At 36.9% G+C, this 21,628-nt stretch overlaps 1 protein-coding gene across 2 annotated transcripts in view; it reads right to left on the reverse strand.

The window, feature by feature from the left end:
- Raf (serine/threonine kinase raf oncogene) overlaps positions 1-21,628 on the reverse strand; it is a 99,635-nt gene that overhangs the window by 21,718 nt on the left and 56,289 nt on the right. For both annotated transcript variants that reach the window (XM_089237942.1, XM_089237943.1), the window contains exons 13-15: positions 14,684-14,860; positions 14,077-14,123; positions 9,410-9,531 (exon numbers count right to left, since the gene is read on the reverse strand). In XM_089237942.1, the coding sequence (XP_089094068.1) occupies positions 9,410-9,531; positions 14,077-14,123; positions 14,684-14,860 (346 nt within the window). The remainder of the gene's footprint in view (positions 1-9,409; positions 9,532-14,076; positions 14,124-14,683; positions 14,861-21,628) is intronic.

The following is a 21,628-nucleotide window of genomic DNA, read 5'->3' on the forward strand; positions in this document are numbered from 1 at the left end:
ACTGTTTTCCTCTAATTTCTCAAGAACACAACAAATTTTTTCTTTCAGTGTTTTCAGACGAACTAGCCCACTTTCGATGTTTACAAAAGTTTTTTCTTTTTATCCCTACTTCTATCATTTTCTCTGCAGTGTTCAGCATAGTTTTTGATGACAACTGAATTTCCAACTCCCTTTCTTCTGCTTTTCTGCTTTTAGTCTTTGATTCTCATCTGGTCATGAAACTTTCATATCAAAAGTTTTTTGGTGCTGAAGTCTGTCTTGGTACTTGTGATGCGAGCAGCGAACAGCTTTCAGAAGATTGGCATCGACACCAATATCTTTAGCATTTTGAGAATGCTGTACATAAGATTTTATTTGCCTAATGCCATTTATATTTTCAACCAAAAGATTTGATCTATGTTGCAGGAAATATTTGTTTACACTAAAGCCCCTCTCACAGTCTGCATTTCCATGGGCAAGACATAATAAGGCTTTGACGAGAACAGGCAAAATTTTGAACTTTGCACTTCCATCCAAGTTTTTCAGATCAAATATAGATCTCCAATAATTATCTAACCTTTGATAACTCACCTGCATATCTTCCCACTGCAGAGAAATCCATTCATCCAAGAGAACAGGCGTATCTGAAGGACAAACTTGCAGCTTTGAAACAATGTACTTAATACATGATAATGAAGACTTTTCCAGTCGGAAAACGGGATGCAAACACTTCATTTTTTCCATCGTGGTGTTCTCAAAAGGTAAAACTTTGAGCAAGTGCTTGATGATCTAGCACCAGTGCAAGTGATCTAGCACCTAATAGAAATTTTTTCTTGAGAACACCTCCCAGCTCAGCAAGATTGGATTCTATTTCAGCACCAACAATCTAATTTTTCCTCCAGTTCTCACTGCTTTCTATAGCTACATTCTGGAGCTCAGCAAATTCTAACATTCTGAATATGTTCAGATTTCAGAAAATGTGCCATAATTTTTCTAACTAGAGCTCCTAGCTCGTCATATAAAATGTGTATGAGGGGCTCCTCTTTTTGAAATAATGTCAGAAAGCCATTGAAAAGTTCCGAAGCTTCTTTCAGAGGAAAGCTTTCACCAAAAAACTTTTATATAAAAGGACTTCCTGGATTTGATGCAGTCCAGATGAGTCTGATCTGGACTCCTTACTTCTGAATCAATGCTGAATTATCTCTTTCATTAATTCTGGAATTCTCTTTCATTAATTCTGGAATTTTCCTTCATTAATTCTAAAATTTTCCTTCATTAATTCTAAAATTTTCCTTCATTAATTCTAAAATTTTCCTTCATTAATTCTAAAATTTTCCTTCATTAATTCTGGAATTATTTCCTTTATTATTTCTTTCATTAATGCTGGAATTATCTTTCATTAATTATGGAACTATATCTTTCAATAATTATGTAATTATTTTTCATTAATTACAGAAATATCTTTAATTAATGCTGGAATTATCGCTTTCATTTATTTTGGAACTGAAATTATCTCTTTCATTTATTTTGGAACTGAAATTATCTCTCTCATTAAAACTAGAATTTTTTTTCATCAATGTTGAATTCTCTTTCATCAAAGCTGAAATTATCGCTTTTATTAATTTTGGAACTATCATTATGAATGTTGAAATTCTCTCACATTAATTATGGAATTCTCTTTCATTAATTCCAGAATTATCTTCCATTATTTCAGGAATTATCTTTCATTAATGCTGTAATTATCACTTCCATTTATTTTGGGACTGAAATGATCTATTTCATTAATTCTAGAATTTTTCTTTCATTAATTTTGGAATTGTCTTTCATTAATGCTAAAATAAGCACTTTCATTAATTTTTGGAATTTTATTAATGCTGGAATTATCTTCCACTACTACTGAAATTATATCTCTCATTAATTTTGGAATTATCGATGCTAAAATTCTTTCTTTCATTTATTGTTTTAAACTCTGATTTATGCCATAAGAAAATAATGGGGATTGTGTGTGTTTTCACCGAGTCACGTGATCTTCAGATGAATGATGTTGCGGACGACGTTATCAGCACTGCCAAGGCAAAGATCGCTGTTGTCATACTCTCTCCAGCTCGATGGTGCAAACATAGTGCGCCCATATTTCAGATTCCAAAAACCTGAATAGTCTCGGATTGGTTAAAAACCCGAACTTTTTTTAGCTTGAAATTTGGTTTTTTAATCAATGGGGCCGTTCAAGTATTACATCATCATCGATGGGGGAGGGGGAGTTTCCTCCGATTTGCTGACTTTTGATGACAGGGGGGGGGGGGAGGTTTTGGATAATGCTTATGTCATCAAGCACCCTTTATGAAAATATGAAATATTTTTAATGCCATCTTACTTGGTGCACCAAAAACGAGAAAAAAAACTTTCAATAGTTTGTGGGCACTTGAAGTAGCATTCCTCCCTATTGATAAGTGCCCTACAGAGCCACTTTAGTGATCTCTAAATGCTTCATGGATCCAAGTGATCTGGAAATGTGTCCGGGCCATTTAAGTGATCTGGAACAGTGCCAAGCATCCCTGAAGTGATCTGGAACAGTGCCACGCTTCCCTGAAGTGATCCGTAATTATATGCCGTGGATCACTTAAATAATCTGAGAATGTGCCGCGGGTAACTTGAGTGGTGAAGAACCGCACTGGGGGCCACTTAAGTGCTCTAAAACTATGCCACATGTCACTCAAGCGATTTCTAAATGTGTCACTGATCGCTTAAGTGTTCTGGAACTGTGTCCTGAGTCATTTAATTGATCTGAAAATGTGCCGCTTAGTTAATTTTCTTACAAAATTAGGTTTGAGGAGGGCAGGCCGCATCAGATAACTCCCTGGGGCCATGTTTGGTCTACAGGCAAAGGGCCTTTATGCGATTTATCATTGTATGGCTTAGAGGGTTCATAGCCTTCAAATGACATTGAAATTGTCAGAAATTGATTATAATAACATATAAAGGTATTTTCTTCTGAAATTTCAATTAAAAAAACAATATTTTTTTGCATTAAAAAAATAAATTTTTGATCGTGGGGGGGGGGGGGGACATGAGCCCCCCTATGTACGTCTCTGATCATACCAATATGCGTTGTTAGGATTCAGAGAGGCCGAGCTGAGGACGAAATTTTGCTGGGGGAGGGGGGAAACAGGAGTCAAAAATGGCTAAAAATTTATTTGCTTACGTAATACTTGAACAGCCTCAATCGGAGATGACGCAGGTTTTCGGAATCTGAAATACCGACGCACTATGTTCACAGCCAAATGCAGGAAACCTTGGCAGAACCGGTATCTTGATGAATTCTACAAAAAAACCGGAACATACACAAAGGTTTTCTATAAGTTATAGTAGCAGAGGCGAGGTTGACGTCACAGCTTGACTAAATGATGTCATTGAAAGCGAATGTTTGAAGAGGGAAATTTCAGAGAACCCCGATTGGCACAGAAGCTCTTAATTTTCTCAGAAAATCAATGTTATGGCGCAGTATGCAGCAGGAAATTGCTGATGGCGCACAGAGTTGATTGGCAGTTTTCACACCAAATTTGTCTGGTTTAAAAACAGTTCAGCAGGAAATTTTTGGCTTTGGCGGGTGGTTTTTTTGAGCGGCTTTTGTCAACCGTTTTGGGATGAAAAAAAAAAATTCTGTTTTCCTTTTTTTTTGCTCGTGAGAGCAAAAAATTCTTTTCATTCACTTCGATTCTCATCACCTACTTGGTGTGTTCTTTTTGACAACGGGGAGACTTGTGAAAGAAACCATGGCTCCGATAAGGGTGATGCTGACAAGGCTATAGCCATACTTCCTAGAGATAGTTCCAGCCAGAAACAATTATTATTTTCACTTTATGTCACTATGCATGAGCTTGTGAAAAATCTGGCCCGGGACTCACCAAAGGTCTCATATTGGGGCCATGATAGAATCATGTGAAGCATGCATGATATTTTAGCTATTTGGAGGGGGGGGGGGAATTTACGCACGCACACACATATATATACAGTTGAATCCCACTTTAACAAATACCATTATAGCTAAAAAAATCTTGTTTTAACGAAAACTTTTTTAATCCCCAGATAATTTTTAATAGGAACAATGTAAAAATTGGGAATTCCTTTATAACAAAATTTCGTTGTAAGGAATATTTCGTGCAAGGAAAGTGAAATTCACAAAATTCAATGCTAATCACATTGATGTAAAAATTCTGTGAAACTTCTATGAAACCATGAAATCTCCTGATTCATCTGAATGACAAAAGGCTATGGATGCGGAAATGGATGTTATGAATGAACATGAAGTGTGGACTTTGGTTCCTCAACCGGAGAATACCAAAATCTGGGAGAATAGATAGGTTTACACAGCGAAAAGAAATGAAAAAGGGAACACTGAACGCTATAAAGCTAGACTTGTAGCTAAAGGCTACAATCAAATTGAAGGTGACTCCTATGAAGTCTGCTCCAGACTCTGCCACAGAGCTAGGCTGGATCTCAGCAACGGGATAAGTCCAGTGGCAAAGTTCTAGCATTAATTCATTCCTATGAAAGAGTATTTAGCCCTGTGGTTAACTTTACACTTGTGAGATTATTTTTCACTTTGTTAGTAAAGTGTCAGTTGTCTTGGATGGCTTCATTGTCAATTGGATGTCAAATGTGCATATCTTTATGCGAAATTGAATCTTGAGGTGTACATGAAACAACCATTTGGTTTCATTGACTCTAACAAACCTAATTATGTCTGTCGCTTGAACAAAGCAATTTATGGTCTACGTCAGAGTGGACGTGAATGATTTTTAGAATTTGATTCTGTTCTTAAATCTTTACAATTTAAGAAACTGAAATGGTGTAATTGTGCGCCACGTATTTGGAAAATGTGTATTATGATTTAAGTTGATATTATTTTTGGAAAATCAGAAAATGATTTGAATCGTACTAAATCTCTTTTGAATAGAAAATTTGACTTAAAGGATTTAGGTCCAACTAAAAAACTGTTAGGTGCGAGTTCTTTGAAGAGGATGGTAAATTATTTATTCATCAACACCAATATATAAATAAAATCTGTGATATGTATTCTAAATACAGATATCCTCACTGTTCTTTACCTATTGCTAAAGGTTGTATACTAACAAAACTTGACTGTCCAGCAATTGCTGATCAAGTAAATGAAATGAGTAATTTTCCTTATAGAAATGTATTAGGTTGCTTAGCATTCATTGCAAATCGTACGTCCTGATATTTGTTATGTTGTCAATGTATTATCACAATTTCAGAAAAATACAGGTTTCAAGCACTAGAATATTTTGTTAAAATTATTGGGATATGTGAACGATTCTAAACATTTAATATTGAATTTATCAAAATGTCAAAAATTTTAAATTACATTGTTTTTCTGATTTGGACTTTGCCTGTAATAGGGATGATAGTATTTCCATGGGAGGAGTGATCATGTTATTGGGTAATGCTCCCAGAACATTTAAACATAAATGTGTCAATTTATCAACTATGAAGGCCGAATTTATATCATTAATTAAATGTGTTAAAGAGCTTATTTGGGTGCAAAATATTTTATTTGAATGCAAACAATTAGAAACTAATTTTGAGTACTTTGTTGTATATTGTGACAAACAGGCTGCCATTGATTTTTTATTCTCACCCATTGAGAACAACCGTTCAAAACATATTGATGTAAAATATAATTTTCTAAGCATACAGCATGAGGGGGGTCTATTGTTGGGGGGGGGGGAAATCCTTCATGCCTTATGCAAATGAAGGATTACGCTCGTCGGCAACTGGTCGACTTCTATCAGGGGAAAGAATTTCCCTGTTTACAAAAGATTATGTTTGTTCTTGATCTGAGTTCATTGTTAGTTCCTTATTAGGTTAATATTAATCTGATGTCAGCTCACTTTTTGTATACATGTTGTTTCAACATAGTTTATTTTTGCCATGCTCGTTACTATAGATTAAAATTAACTTTATTATTCAAATATTTGGGTTCTTATTGAGCGACACTGCACACTGCGCTAACAAAAACGCTGTCCAAATAGAATGTGCACGAATGAGTCCATTTCTTTACTAATTTCATCACCACGCACAGACAAAACATATCGGCACAGTAAAATCGAATATTAGAGAATAGAACATAGGAGATGAAACCATCGCGCGAGGGCACGCACATACTGCGGGCCGTTTTACCAATTCCGACAGTAAACATAATAATGACCCATACACCCGCACACCGGAAGCACAGTAGGGGCTGGCAGGGCTACAGCTCGAAGGCCCAAGATAATTCTTAATTATTATTTTTCTTACTATAAATTCACTATACACGGGCACATGAAAAATCTGGCCTGTGCGTGCCAAGAATCTCAACTTAGGGACTCTGCAGCAGGATGTGGGGTAGGGCATTGGACCAATCAAGGGCCTTTCCAGAGGATGCATTTCACACATCCTTTTTCCTATTAATGTGTTTTGAAATCTGATCACTATCGTCATGCTCTGGTGTCAGCCTAAATCGTGTGTCACCATATTTCATTGGTTCTCAAACTTTTGTCACCCATGGTTCCCTCGCTTAATTCATGGTTTATCGCAGCTTCCCAGAATAGTTTGGCACTTCAAAGCATAAATAGTGCATAAAAAGTGCAAATCAGTATCTCAAGTTCGCCGTGATGCAGGGCCAAAACTAGAGTGTGAGGGGTGCAACTGTCACACGGGTGGGCAAATTTAGGGGGTGGACGTTTTAGGTGGTAACAAAGAATAAGCTTATAAAATTATAAAATTTTAGAATTTTGGGGAAGCAAAAATGCTAGTTTAGAACTTGTCGTGATGTACATTTTACATGGCAAAACAATTAATGGCAAACGATTCGCCAATTCGATCACAGACCCTATTCTAGTCAGGGATTTGTCTTCTCAAACTCTGTCGTTCCATTATATGCCCATACTGTACGATTCTGTTGTTCGCTATGGTTAGTCGGTAAAGATCGGTGCGATAAAAGAATGGTATAATTGTAAAAACACAACTTTCTTCTTTCATGGGAGAAAAAAATTGGTGTCCTTTTTCGTGACCCCCCCCCCAAGGGTGGGGGCTGACAGAGCTGTAGTCTTGAGGCCCAGGACAATTACCATTATCACAGCCTCTAGGAGCCCTGCTCCACGATGTGTGGGTTATATCCTTTCTTATATAGAGACCAATATTGTTCCCAAGAGGTTTGTAGTCTATAATTTTGAGAAGACTGCTTCAGGGGAACATTACAGATGTTAATAGGTCCCAACAAGCAAAGAAAAAGTTTTTTTTTTGTTCATCCAGCTAAATAACTCTCCCCACCCATAATGCCTGCCCCAATATACACATGTAATGTGTTTATGGGGAAAGACATTACACAGACAATGTCTTTCTCATGTTTTGTATACCCATCCCCCACCCCAGCAAAAAAAAACTTGGCAAAAAGAAACAAAGAATATGAAGGAAACAGTTATTTTCCGGATATTATGCTGAGGTGAGCTCGGAAAGAAAAGTCATCACGTCTCCGCCGGGACTCGAACCCAGGCCCTCTTGCATACCGGGCAAGTATGCAAGAGGGCCTGGGTTCGAGTCCCGGCGGAGACGTGATGACTTTTCTTTCCGAGCTCACCTCAGCATAATATCCGGAAAATAACTGTTTCCTTGATATCTCTGGCTGAGAAAAAAGCCATCTAAATCTCTCTAAAGAATATGAATTTCCGGAAAAGTCAAAAACATTATGACTATTTTTCTTGGGATTAAAATAAAGCTCCTAAGAAACTTGGCTGGCACCTAATATACATACAGTAAAACCCCGATAAGTCGTCCCCTCTTGTTATCACAAAAATCATGATGGCTACACCGAAGTGTCGTGAGTTTCAATGTGCGATACTGTGAAAATCGCATAAATTTAAAGTAATGTAACATTTATTAAAATGAATTAAAATTACAATATCAGACATGCCAACTTTTGAAATCCAGAAATCCGGAGATTCTCCCGAGGGGGGGGGGGGTATCCCCCCCCCCTCAAGGCAGGTTCTGCATTGCCCCTGAGAAGAATATAATTCCATGCAGAATAGAGAAATCACATCTACATACTGTTAATAAAGTATGTGTTTCCTTTCGTGGATGCTATCAGTGATTGATAATCTTGGGTATATGAATTCTTAAAAGCTTTATATTTAGCTGTATATAGCTAAAAGTTTTATATTTTCTTTCTGAAGATGTTTAATCGGAAGAAACGATTTAAAAAAATTCAAATTACAAAGCTGCGGACAAAAAACCGTGTTTACCGCGCGGCTGTTAATGGAATACAATAACGATTATACAGGAATTTCGGCAACCAAGGGCTTCCCGAAATGACTACGGATGTCCTCTATGGGTGTTTTCCCTAACGACGATGGTAATTATTGATGCCACGACAACGTGAAAGCTCGCATAAAACCTAATTTTCTGCCAAAATCCGGAGAAATTTTAACAAATCAGGAGAGCGGGAGGAAGGATGAAAAATCTGGAGTCTCCCGCTTAAATCGAGAGAGTTGGCAGGTCTGCAATATTAATAAAATTTATAGATTGCAAAAGAAAAAATAGAAATTTTTACCTTTTTTGAGCTCTTATTACTTGACTTTTTGTGGTAAAATATACTGGTACACACTGATTTATAATAATTTTTAATTTAGACTAATCAGAGCAACTGTTAGAATAGTTAGCTTTTCAACAACAGAACTATAGCTTAATAATTTTACATGTACGTGAAATTTGAGTTTTAAGTCTTCATCAGTAGTTCATGATACAGCCACGAGTTATAATTCTATTAAAATTTATCAAGGTAATCTTTCACATAGTAACTACCAGGTAATCTTGAACACAGGGTTCACTTTTGACATGAGGGGACCCTGGGTAGGGAAAAACACACATTAAAAGACCTCAAATTTTTAAAAAATGTCTGGTTTTTCAACTAAGGTAATTTGTTTAAATTCAAAGCCCTAAATTATTGGAGCCCATGCAGAAATCAGTTGTAGCTCAAACAATCCCCTAATGTTTCAAAAACTTTAGTCAGCAAATGGACTTCTCTAGCGTAACTTTCGTTACTTGAACTGTTCCGTTTTGGTACATAAGGCTTTTATGATGACTTTTAAGCATATGGCAATGCTGTTAACAAGTTCTTTTTTAAAGGGAGCCATAAAATTAATCTGTTCCTCTCTCTCAAACTTTTTCATAGTGATGAGTTAACCAAAATTAGTGACAAGTCAACGAGGGTTTAATAAAATTGTTTGTTTATGAAAGCTACACGGGCCTGAAGAAAAACGACGACATAATTGGAGAGACGACTTATTAGGGTGATGACTTAACGAGGTTTTACTGTATATATATATTTTGATTTGTTAAGCCCTGGTTAACATCAGCCGAAATAGAATCATACCATCCACAGAATTGAGCCAGTGGGTTGATGAAACTGCTGCGAGCCACTCCACCGAGTTTTCACTGTAGCTAGTCCAAAATCACCTATTTTGACAGTGGTCAAGTCTTCATGAAGAAAAATATCTTCCAAATATTAAGAATAAAATAAGTAAGAGGTGACAAACATAATTCACATAATAAATTAGGTATCACACAAACCAACTAAAATTCTGCATATGAATTCGTATAAAAACTAAATAAATATTAATGTCATAATTAATATTAATTAATACCATAAATGATAGTCATCAATAAAAATTCCCCAGAAAAAGCCAATTTTATAGATCTTATAGGAATAAATAAATAAAATAAAAACCTTGATTATTTAATGTAATTGGGGCAAGTCTACATTGGTAGATCTAGATTTCCAGACAATTAAATAGCATCAATTTGAAGATTTATAAACACTAATTACAGTTGAATAAATATCCAAGAGACAAACAGAATTTGATTATCCTTGCAGCTACTAGCTGCCAGCTGGTAACGTTATTTCAGATGAGTTGCAATGTAATGCAAAAAAAAAAAAGAATCCTTATTTCATATACACTGCTGGCCACCCAAATTGCAACACCAAGAAAGACAAGAGATATCGCAACAATATTTATTTTGTAGATAACATGTTGACCAAGCATCAAATGATTAAATTTATAGACTTCTGTGAAGTGTGATTCCTGCCAAAATCAGTAGCCAGAGTAGCCGCCATTGTTGGAGATCACCACTGCCACACGCCTCTGCATTGATTCAAAGAGACTTTGGATGTGTTCTTGGGGTACAGCAGACCAAGCAGCTTCCACGCGTTGCCAAAGTTGATCTGGTGTGGCAGCTGGGGATGTAATCTGGGTCAATCGTTGAGCAACCATGGACCACATGTTTTCTATCGGCGAAAGATCCGGAGAGCAAGCTGGCCAGGGAAGCAATTCAATCTGGCAATTGACAAAGAACCTTTGGACAATGCGTGCCACGTGTGGTCGCGCATTATCCTGTTGAAATATGGCTGTGGGCAAGCCCTGAAGGTAAGGAAGGACAACTGGCTCCAACACCTCGGAGATGTAGCGCTGGCTTTTTAAAGTACCGGCAATGCGTACTAGAGGAGTGCGAGAGTGATATCCAATACCGCCCCATACCATAATACCCGGTGCATAACGCAGCTATTCAGCATCCTCTCTCCACGGTGTCTCCAGACTCGAATCCGACCATCGTGTTGTTGCAGACAGAAGCGTGACTCGTCAGTAAAGACAATTTCATTCCATTGTGCCGTCCACATCCTTCTTTCATCGCACCATTGGCGGCGGAGACGTCTGTGGTTCTGCGTCAAGGGTAGACGAAGCAATGGACGTCTTGCGGACAGACCACTCTGCTGTAAACACCGTCGAATGGTATGAGCAGACACTGGATGATGCGGTACAGACTGAATGTGCTGTGCTATGGTTCGTGATGTGGCTGAGCGATCCGTCACTGCCATACGCACAATACGCCTGTCATCACGTGAAGTGGTGCACTGAGGTATATGCGATCGAACATGTCGGTCCGTCGTACCCTCCTGCATCCAACGATCACATATCCGCATTACAGTTGTTTGGTTTCGTCCAACACGACTACCGATTTCCCTGAAAGATAATCCACAATCTCGGTAGGCCACTATCCTTCCTCTGTCGAACTCGGATACTTGATCAAAAGATGATCGCTGTTTTCTACGAGGCATAATTGATCGTTTTTTTGAAAAAAACCATAAGAAAACACAATTGCCGTACTTCAAATCGTTGAAATCTCCAAGCCTTAAATAGCACTTTGAAGTGGCGCCACAGGCGCGCGTGATGTGCGTCTGCACTGAAATTCTAATCATTTGCATATCTCACCTCCGCTAATGCATGTTGTAAATTTCATATTATTTGCATGGTTCCTTCAGGGTGTTGCATTTACGGTGGCCAGCAGTGTATTTGCACTTGCTTTCATTACCATTTTAATCAGTAGGAGTATTTTGGCTTCTGAAAAAGCACATAGATTAAAAGAGAGTTCCTGATGGTGGGATAGGTTTTATTGTAATAAGTAAAAAATAGACCCTCTTTATTTATTGATGTCTGCATCCAAATGATACTTTGTGGAAAACATATGTAAAACCAAATTGTAAATTTCTCATAACAATGAATATTACTATGAGAAATTTGAAATGTGTCAAATGAAAGTGACATTTCAAGTTACTCAGTTTGATTTGATTTATTTTGCAAGAATTTTAAAAGATATTTATCAATATTGAAACATCATAGGACAAAAGAAAAAAACCATGGCAAAAACAAGACATATTTAACTGTTGGGGAGGGGATCACCACCTCATATAGAAAGTGGTTATATAGTTGGTGGTTAAGTTATGGTAAACTTATCTGATTGCAATTAAAAATATTTTCTGCTCAAAAACGTATGTACATAAACATACAAGTGCATGGGTGTTTTTTTTCCTGGATCATCAGCATACATCTAAAAATGATCTTAGAACTAGACTGATAAAGCTGCAATTCGTAATGAAAAAGACTTGCATAAAAAACCTAAAATTTTTGTGTATGGAATTGTGAATGCTTAAAAGATGTTAGTGCTTTGTTTCACATTGCTTCAAAGTTATAGAAACATGTTTCATGATCCAATTTAAATTCTGTACTTCAGAGCAACAATTCTAAAAACTGGATTTTAAAGGAGAACCAAAAAACATTTTTTTTAGCATGAAGCCTGAGTCTGAACCTATAGTTTTACTCTGTGTGTATTAAAAAAATACTAATATTTTGGCTTAATGCATTGACAAAAACTTAAAAATAACCATTCAATGTAAAAGACTAAAAAAGTGCAAAAAATTAGGATTGCATTCCAAGCTTATTTATAAGTTCTGTATCTCAGAGCCAAGGCTCCCACTCAAAAAAATTATAAAAAGTAGGACAGGGGAGGGTATCTTATACAGCAATGTTGGTATATACACTCATTGCCATAAAAATTTGCGCACCAAGAAATAACTGTGGGATCGAAACGAAAGTTTGCCTGAAGGTACATGCCGGGCAGATATGCAAATGATTAGAAATGCAGCGTGATTGCGCATTGCGTTATGCCACTAGAGGGCGTTGAACTTCGTTCTCCTTGGAGTATAAAACAGGTAAGCAGAGCTTGCTGGAGTGTATTTAATCGTTTGCAAAGGAAATGCTGAGGTAGACATGCCGTTACGCCGCCGTCGAAGACCATATGAGCAGTTGTCAGAGTTCGATAGGGGAAGAATCACCAGGATGATGGAAGCTGGGTGGTCAGCTCGGCGAGTAGCTCGTCAACTAGGCCGTTCTGATTTTACTGTGAGGAGGTGTTGGGACCAATGGACAGAAGAGACGTCATTTACACGGCGACCAGGTTCAGGACACCCTCGACAGACCAGTCGTCGAGAAGACCGTCACATCATCCAAAACGCACGCGTAGAGCCAACTGCTTCATTGGCCGCTATCCAGACACCGGCAGCAACTTCGCTACGGGCCCCTGTATCTTCCCAAACCATCACAAGGCGCCTGGCTGAAGGACATCTGGTATCGCGGCGCCCATTACGTCTGCTGCCAATGACACCCACCCACCAACGCCTCCGTTTGGAGTGGTGTCCAGCACGACGGGATTGGACTGCAACGGAATGGAACCAGGTAGTCTTCAGCGACGAATCGAGATTCAACTTGAGCAGTGATGACAATCGTGTTCGTGTGTGGAGGCCCTGTGGTGAACGCTTCAATCCTGCCTTCGCTTTACAGCGACACACCGCTCCCACAGCTGGTGTCATGGTATGGCGTGCCATTGCTTACGATACACGGTCACCCCTAATATTGATCCATGACACAATGACAGCCCAGCGGTACGTCCATAACATCCTTCAGCCACATGTGTTGCCACTCATGGCAGGGCTCCCAGGAGCCATTTTTCAACAAGACAATGCTAGGCCACACATCTATCATACATATTTTGAATAAGCAGCTCTATTCCACTTAGCAACTTGAACACAGGTAATTAGTAGCTTAGATAAATAAACCATAAAATTATATTTTATATGTTCTAGACTCTTATGTTGAAGAATTCAAATTGCAAATTATAATTAACATTTTGTTTTAATTATTGTAATAAATTAATGTTCAAAAATAAAACATTGTAATATGCAAAAAAGTAAGTTTTTCATCATCTTGTATACCTATTGTGTTCAAAACATTATCAAAAGGCATCCATTTAGGTTTTCGACAGTTTTTGACAGTTTGAACCAGTTTTTGATGCTTGTCATGATTTTTGACGTCAAAAACCCAACCCTGGTTTGTTGGTTACCAGATTTAAGCAGGGCCAACTGTATTTCATGGAGTTATTTTTAATATCTCATCATAGTAGATCAGGCATCTTCAACCCGTTGCTCACAAGCACTTGATCAACGTTCCAATTAAACACGAACAAATTTCATTCAAGGATTGATATCATCCTGACTTCATGCATTTGTATGACAAATTTGCCATAAGGAATGATGGGTACAGGTAGTGCTCACGACTAGAAAAAGGTTGAAGACCTCTGTTCTAGATAAAAACAGCAGCAACTTTTTATAAAGACAAATAAGATTAAAGTCAGTCAAGCTTAAAAGGATACTGTTAGATTTCAGATCACGATGAATAATATTCTTTGCATGGAGGTAGCTAGAGACAGAGAGAAAGAAAGGAATAAAGAAGAAAAAAATGCAAAACATTGATACTGATCATAAATGCATTGGTAAAAGCTTAATTAGTTCATCTACAATGATTTTTTGTTGTATCATATGCACATTAGACCCCTGTTATACAGCCTCTTAATTCAAAACATGGGCAGCACCATGTCTCCTTATTTAAAAAAAAAAAAAATGCACTCTCAAGTACATCATCCTTTTGAGTATCGGAACTGAAGCATTCCTCAGTTATTTTTTTGTGTGCAATAAATAAATCTTGCATGAGGGTAAACCAGGGATTTGGTTTTGAAAAGATGATTTGGACGAATCAAATGATTGCATCATAATACTAAAAAAAAAAAAATTAAAAATTGGGGACATTCTTTTCAATATGCATGATAATGAAACAATAGTGTCAAACCATTTCTCAAGTCCCACAAATTATTATAAAAATCATATAGGCAAGAAATTAGAAATTCAGATCTTAATAGCTTTACAGATGATTTAAAAAATTAGCAATCTTTTTCAATAATTCAATCTCAACTAGGTGCTTACTCCATTCCTTGAGCTGTCTGTCGAGCAATATCAATAAGTTCAAGCATTTCAAATTTATGCTCATGAACATGTAGATGTTTATATAAAGTTGAGCCTTCACACCACTGAGTTACAATTGTCAATTGCGGCTGTGACACATAGCCCATAAAAAGTAAAATATTCACATGGCGGGTTTTCCTAAAAAGAAAAATAATTTAAATAATTTTCATGCTACCCGAATATATGGTTCTTAATTTGGAAATGGCTGAAATCATAGGACAACACTAAATTTTCAAGGAAATCAAAAAATATATATATGATTAGTATTAAGTGAATTCGAATACTTTGCAGTTTAGCAGATACTTTGCACTTATATTTAAAGTGCAAAGTATCATTTTATAGTGGATATCATCCATACAAAAGGTTCATTCCGTTCCTTAAAAATTCATATATTTAACTACAACATCACTAGTTATAATTATTCAATTATAATTAAATAATTAACTAATTAATTAATAAACCACTATAATTAATTTACTCCAAACAGTAAAACCCTTATTAATGAATCAATAAACCAACATGAACTTATCAGTTCCTGACACATTAATTTATTATCATAATCCATTAACAATTAACTGATCGTATATTATTACATTTTAGTATCAATTCTTCTGTGCTGCTTCTTAAAACATGTACTATCACTATCCCACTACTTGTTGGAAAGGTTTAGAGTAGGGGTCTTCAACCCATGGCCTACCATCAATATTTTGGCGGCCTACCACAACATTTTGACCAATTGATGCAAGATCATTCAAAAAATAAAGTAAAATGAAGGTTTTGGCAAAAAAAAGTCTCACAGTCATGTAGACTTATAACAAGGACAGGCTGATCAGTACAGCATTTAGCTTCTTAACAGCCCTTAAAAACGCAAAAGACACCCCACCATACTTCATTATAAACAACTTCATGTACATCCCATTCTCCTTGAGTGGGAAGAAGCAGAAATGAATGGAGTTTCCATGACATCATATTTCTTGGGTGCATGGTTGGGAAAGGAGCAGGTAGTTTATGTAATGGTTGGAAGAAGGATTTGTACAATTGGCACAGTTAGTATACTTGTGTTTTAGTTTTTGAAGCCTTTGGTCAACAGCCTTGTAATCTTTAAATGAGTGCATGATGGCAAACCGTGATAGCAAAAAAAGGAAATTTGAAGAAAAAGTGAGATTTTTTCAAGAAAAGTAGTTATCCCTTTATTTTTCATCGAACTCAAGGCTAAAGCAGCTTGCCTCATTTGCTGCAATGAAAGCGTAGCTATGATGAAAAAATAGAGAGACATTACAATATGTAGCATTATGTGAAGTATTCTGGATTGGAGGGATTTTTACATTTTTGAAGTGAAAATGTCAGTGAACTGAAATCGAAGCTCAACTGTCAACAGTCATTATTCTTCGGAAGAAATGAAGTCTGAAAATTGTGTTCATGTTAGTTATATAATAGCAGAAAACCTTGCAAAACGTGGGAAGCCCTTCATTGATGGAGAATTCGTTAAAGAATGCCTTCAGTCTGCAGTTGATGTGCTTTGCCCATCACAGGCTCAAGCTGTTTCGAACATTACTTTGTCTAGTGTGACAGTAACAAGACACATGGAGGATCTGCCAGCAGATGTATTTAAGACTTCCAAATCCAGATGTGTGGAATTTTTGTTTTACTCAGTAGCTATGGATAAATCAACGGATGCAGCAGATACCGCACAAGCAGCTATTTTTATTTGTGGTATCGACAAAAACTCTAAAATTGTAGAGTTAGCCAGTGTTGTTGCACTGGGTACAACATGAAAAGTTCCGACTTACATTCAAGTTTGGCAGAAACAATGGCCGAATGTAAAGTGGACTTAGGCAACATATCTGTCATAACTACAGATGGCGCTCCCTCTATGACAGGTTAGAAGAAAGGGGTAATCACAATGATAAAGTCAGTGATACTGAAAAATGCGACAATACGAAGATGATGGCTTTCCACTGCATCATATACCAAGGAAACCTGTACAAGAAGTTTTTATCCAACTTTGAACATATAATATCTGTTGCAGTGGAAGCGGTTAATTTCATTTGATTCAAAGGACTTAACCATAGACAGTTCCAAAAATTCTTAGAGGATGTGGAAGCTGAGCATGGCGGCGTTATTTATTATACAGAAGTATGCTGGTTGAACTGGGGAAAGATCCTTCTGTGCCTGTTTTCCTTAAACTTAAAGGAAGAAGTCGTGAAATCCAATGGAAAACTTATTGGAGAGTTTCAAAATAAAAAGTGGGTGAGAGATTTCACATTTCTAGTCTATATCACTGGTCACCTAAATAATTTTTGGGGAAAAATTTAATCCTCAAGTGGGGAAAGGGGGGGGGGATCGGATATCAAGAAAATATCGACCCCACAATCAGTAGTAATTTTTGTAGCAGTGTTCGAGAAACCGGCATTATTGGTATGGGATACGTTCAAACCCCCCAAAACTGATGTCAAAGCCAAGCCAAAGAAATCGAAAACATCATTGACTTTGATACCAGGTGAGCTAACGTAGATTGTACAGCCTTTAGATGTAAGCATCAACAAGACTTTCAAAGACTATTTGAGGGATTTGTGGATCGAATGGATGAATTCTGACGATAAAGAAACCATAAAAAGTGGTGCCTTGAAGAAACCTGACATTGGCCTAGTGTGCCAATGGGTACATGAGACGTGAAATTCTATTTCCACCGAAATTATCATTCGATCCTTCAAAAAGTGTTGCATCAGCAATGCCATGGACAGAACTGATTATATCAAAAGTGACAATGGCGATGACAGCCCAGATGTTGGGGTCAGCTTATACATGGGTTTTCAATTTATTGCGGTTTTGGTGGTCCTGAAGTGTGAGGGTCGGCTTATATACGAGTATATACGGTACTTGTCCATAATCTTTATAACTATATGAAAGCATTCGAAACTAAATTCCTTTGGGAACGTCAATTGCAAAACAAAAAAAACTGCATACATTTTCCTAAATTACTGAAGTTGGTGAATAGATCTACAACTGTGAAAAAGGACGATTACGTATAGTGCATTTCAAATCCGAGAATGGAATTCAGAAGCAGATTTTGACTTCCATGAGAATGAAATTTCTATGAAAATGCATTCTTGGTCAATATTAAAAGTGTTCCACCAGAGCTACAATTAGAATTTGTAGATTTGCAATATGACTCTGTAATGAGATGCAAGTTTTTGTGAAATTCTTTCATTAATTGATTTTTATTCCAAGTACGTGTCCGAAGAAAAGTATCCAGAAAAACACAAATGGGCATTATTCATGTCTTCTATATTTGGTAGCACTTACATATGTGAACAGTTGTTTAGTCAAATGAAGAATACGAAATTGTTGGACTGTTTTCCTTCTTTTTTTCCCCCCCCCCTCCATGCACGTGCGGGAACCGGTTGTTCCGACACTATATGCAAATCGGCGGCGGCGTGTTCTCACCTTCGGGAGCACGGATATACAGACTGGTTTTTTCTCTATATGTGAGATGTCTGTTTTTTTTCATGTATGTATGTCGGGATTTGATTTGTCTCTCCCTTTTGATTGCCGGCCGTATTTTCTGATGAACCTAAATGATCTTTTTTTTTTGCAACTTTTATAGAATAAAAGTTAGAGTTCAAAATGAACTTCCGATCATTGGTTTTCTTTCTTCAGCTCAGTCGACACGCTCTGCCCACACCAAGGGTTATGGGCCCAGAGCCCGTTTTGGACTGAGTTGTTGAAATTAGGGACTTGAAAAATTTTGAAAATGACCTCGGATGGTAGCATCTTTGCTTATTCGAAGTTGAATAAGGACAATTATCGTCATTGGAAATTCAACACAAAGATGTTGCTGATGAACCAAGGACTGTTTGGTTTTGTGGATGGTTCTGAACCCGAGCTTTCATCGGAAGCTACACGGAAAGAAATATCGCAATTCAACGCAAAGAGGGATAAAGCGCTCTCAGTCATATGCCTGAGCATAGAGGATGAATTGAAAAACCTCTTATTAGAAACCACAGATCCGAGAAAGGTTTGGAAAGATATAGAGCAAGCCTATGAACCGAAAACACGAGCAAGAGTGGCAGCACTTAGAAGCGAATTCATGGGCATAAAATTCATGCCGTCTGAAACGATGTCTATGTACGTTGGCAAAATTTTCAGAGCTGTCAACGATTTGGAACTAGCCTGACGAAAAGTGCCCAATGATGAAGTGCCGTTTCAACTTCTAGCCCATTTACCATTTCAAAGCAAATGGAAAATTATTTTTTAGTGCCCCTTTATCTGGAAAACTTTATGTTGTTAATACAGAGGTAATTAACATGAATACTAAACATGAGGCTCATTTGCTTGATAGAAACGACATGATGTTATGACACACCAGATTCTGACATTTAAATGCTAAAGCATTAAGTCAATTTTCAAAAAGTGGCTTAGTATACGGACTTGATAAACTACGTGGGAGAATTGAAAATTGTGATACATGTATCATGTCTAAAGCAAAACGCGCATCATTTGAAGGAGTCGATGAAGTGCAAACTACCGATATATTAGAATTATGTCACATGGACTTATGGGGACCGGCGCCAGTATTATCAAAAGGAGGAGCGTATTTCTATACTATAATTGAAGATTTTTCCCGGTATGCAATTGTATATATATTGAAACACAAAAATGAAGTTTTTAACTGTTTCAAATCCTATCACGCTAAAATCGAACGGCAAACGGGGAAAAAAATCAAACGGATTAGATCGGATAATGGGTTAGAGTTTTGTGCTAAATATTTTGAGACATATTTGAGAGAGAATGGAATAAAAAGCGAAAGAATGAATATCTACTCTCCAGAAATGAACGGTATCACGGAACGATATAATCGAACCCTCATGGAAGGAGTCAGGTCCTTGCTGCTTCAAGGAAAATTACCGAAAGACATGTGGGCTGAACTAGTAAATACACAGAACTATTTACGAAATAGATTCCCGCATAGAACTTTGAAAGGGAAGGCACCCTTGAACATTTTCAGTGGCCGAAAATTTTCCGTCAGACATTTGAAAGTCGTAGGAAGTTTGGCTTACGTCTTCATTCCTAAAAGATATCGAGACAAACTAGATAGCAAAGTGGAAAAGGGAGTGTTGGTTGGCTATGCAATAAAAAAAAAGGATATAGAGTTTGGATTTTGAAAACCAACAAGGTTATTGAGACGAAGCATGTAAAATTCAATGAATTTACTATGGGTACAGAAATTCAAAGAGAGCCTCAAAAATGTCGTGAAAATCCTTTGATTAACTTTTATAATAATTCAGATGTAGAAATGGGAGATTCTGTAGAGGACGTAGAAAATCTGAAAATGCAATATGATGAAAACGTGAAATGGAAAAGGGTTGTAAAAACAAGAAAAAAGAGCGATACAGCGGGCAGAAAAGATGTCTATTACTATCCTGAAGAAAATATCCGACTCAGAAGTAAAAACGATGTACAAAAATATTGTGAACGAAAAGGGATCAGCATAAACTTGGACGATTTTGATTTCAAAGGGGATACAAAGCGAGAAAATGACGTTTATGATGACTCATCGAATGAATCGGATACGAACATCGAAGCTCACTGTATCAACATAAAAATCCTTAATTCTTACTTTGAAGCAAGAAATTCATCACAGAAGGACGAGTGGCAAAACGCGATGAAAGATGAGATCGAAGCACTAAAATCGCGGGATGTATACGATCTAGTCCCAAAACCTGACGATCGAAAAATTTTGGGAAACAAATGGGTGTACACAATCAAAAAAGACGAATTCGGTAACATAAAACGTTATAAAGCACGACTAGTAGCACAAGGTTTTCGACAAGTCGAAGGCGTCGATTATTTCGATGTTTATTCACCGGTAGTGAATTTCAAATTAGTTAGATTATTCATGATCATTTCAATTATTTTGAAGGGTTGGATTCATCGACATTTAGACATAAAAAAATGCATATTTGTACGGTAAACTCGACAATGTTGTATATATGAATCAATTACAGGATTTTGAAATTTCAGGTCTTGAAGATCATGTTTTGAGACTGAAAAGGGCATTATACGGTCTACATCAGGCCGGAAGACAATGGTTTTTTGAGTTGGACAAAACATTTTTAAAACTAGGTTTTGAAAAATTGTTAAATGGAAATTGTATACACGTATATAATTGGAATGTTATTATATTGGTATATGTTGATGGCATGGCGGTATTTGCCAAAAATGAGGAAAATATGATTATTGTAATAAGTTTGTTAGAATCAAAGTTTGAAATGAAAAATTTGGGTTCAATTTCATGTTTTTTAGGAGTACAATTCGAAAATGTGGAAAATAAGTTAATTATGCATCAAAAAGGTTATATTGAGAGAATGCAACAAATTTACAAAAATTTTCCCAAATGTAAATCTAATATTCCATTAAGTACAGGTATTACAATTCAGGGGTGTCAAGAAAGTGATTCCGTAATCACTGATGTTCCATATCGGAATTTAATCGGGAGCTTATTTTTTTTAGCAAACAGGACGAGACCCGATATAATGTATCCAGTTACTCTATTATCACAATATTGTTGAAAACCATCTGTTATTCATTGGAAATTATTATGTCAAGTATTTAATTACGTTGTTAATACAGCTCATTATTGTATCAATTTAGATCATAGTAAGAATATGGACTTGATTGCATATTCAGATGCAAGTTGGGCGTCTGATAGAGATGACCGTCGTTCCATGAACGGATATGTTATTTTCCTAGGAGGTGTTCCGATTTCGTGGAAATCGTCGAAACAAAAATCTGTAGCGATTTCAACTATGGAAGCAGAGTTTGTAGCATTATCGGAGACAGTCAAAGAAGTTATTTGGTTGTACCGAATTTTGAAAAATTGTGAAAAATTAAATTTACCGTTGC

The sequence above is a fragment of the Pholcus phalangioides genome, unplaced genomic scaffold (assembly GCF_987345545.1).
Source record: "Pholcus phalangioides strain wild (caught in Gottingen) unplaced genomic scaffold, Ppha-v1.0 ptg000010l_1, whole genome shotgun sequence".
NCBI lineage: Eukaryota > Metazoa > Arthropoda > Arachnida > Araneae > Pholcidae > Pholcus > Pholcus phalangioides.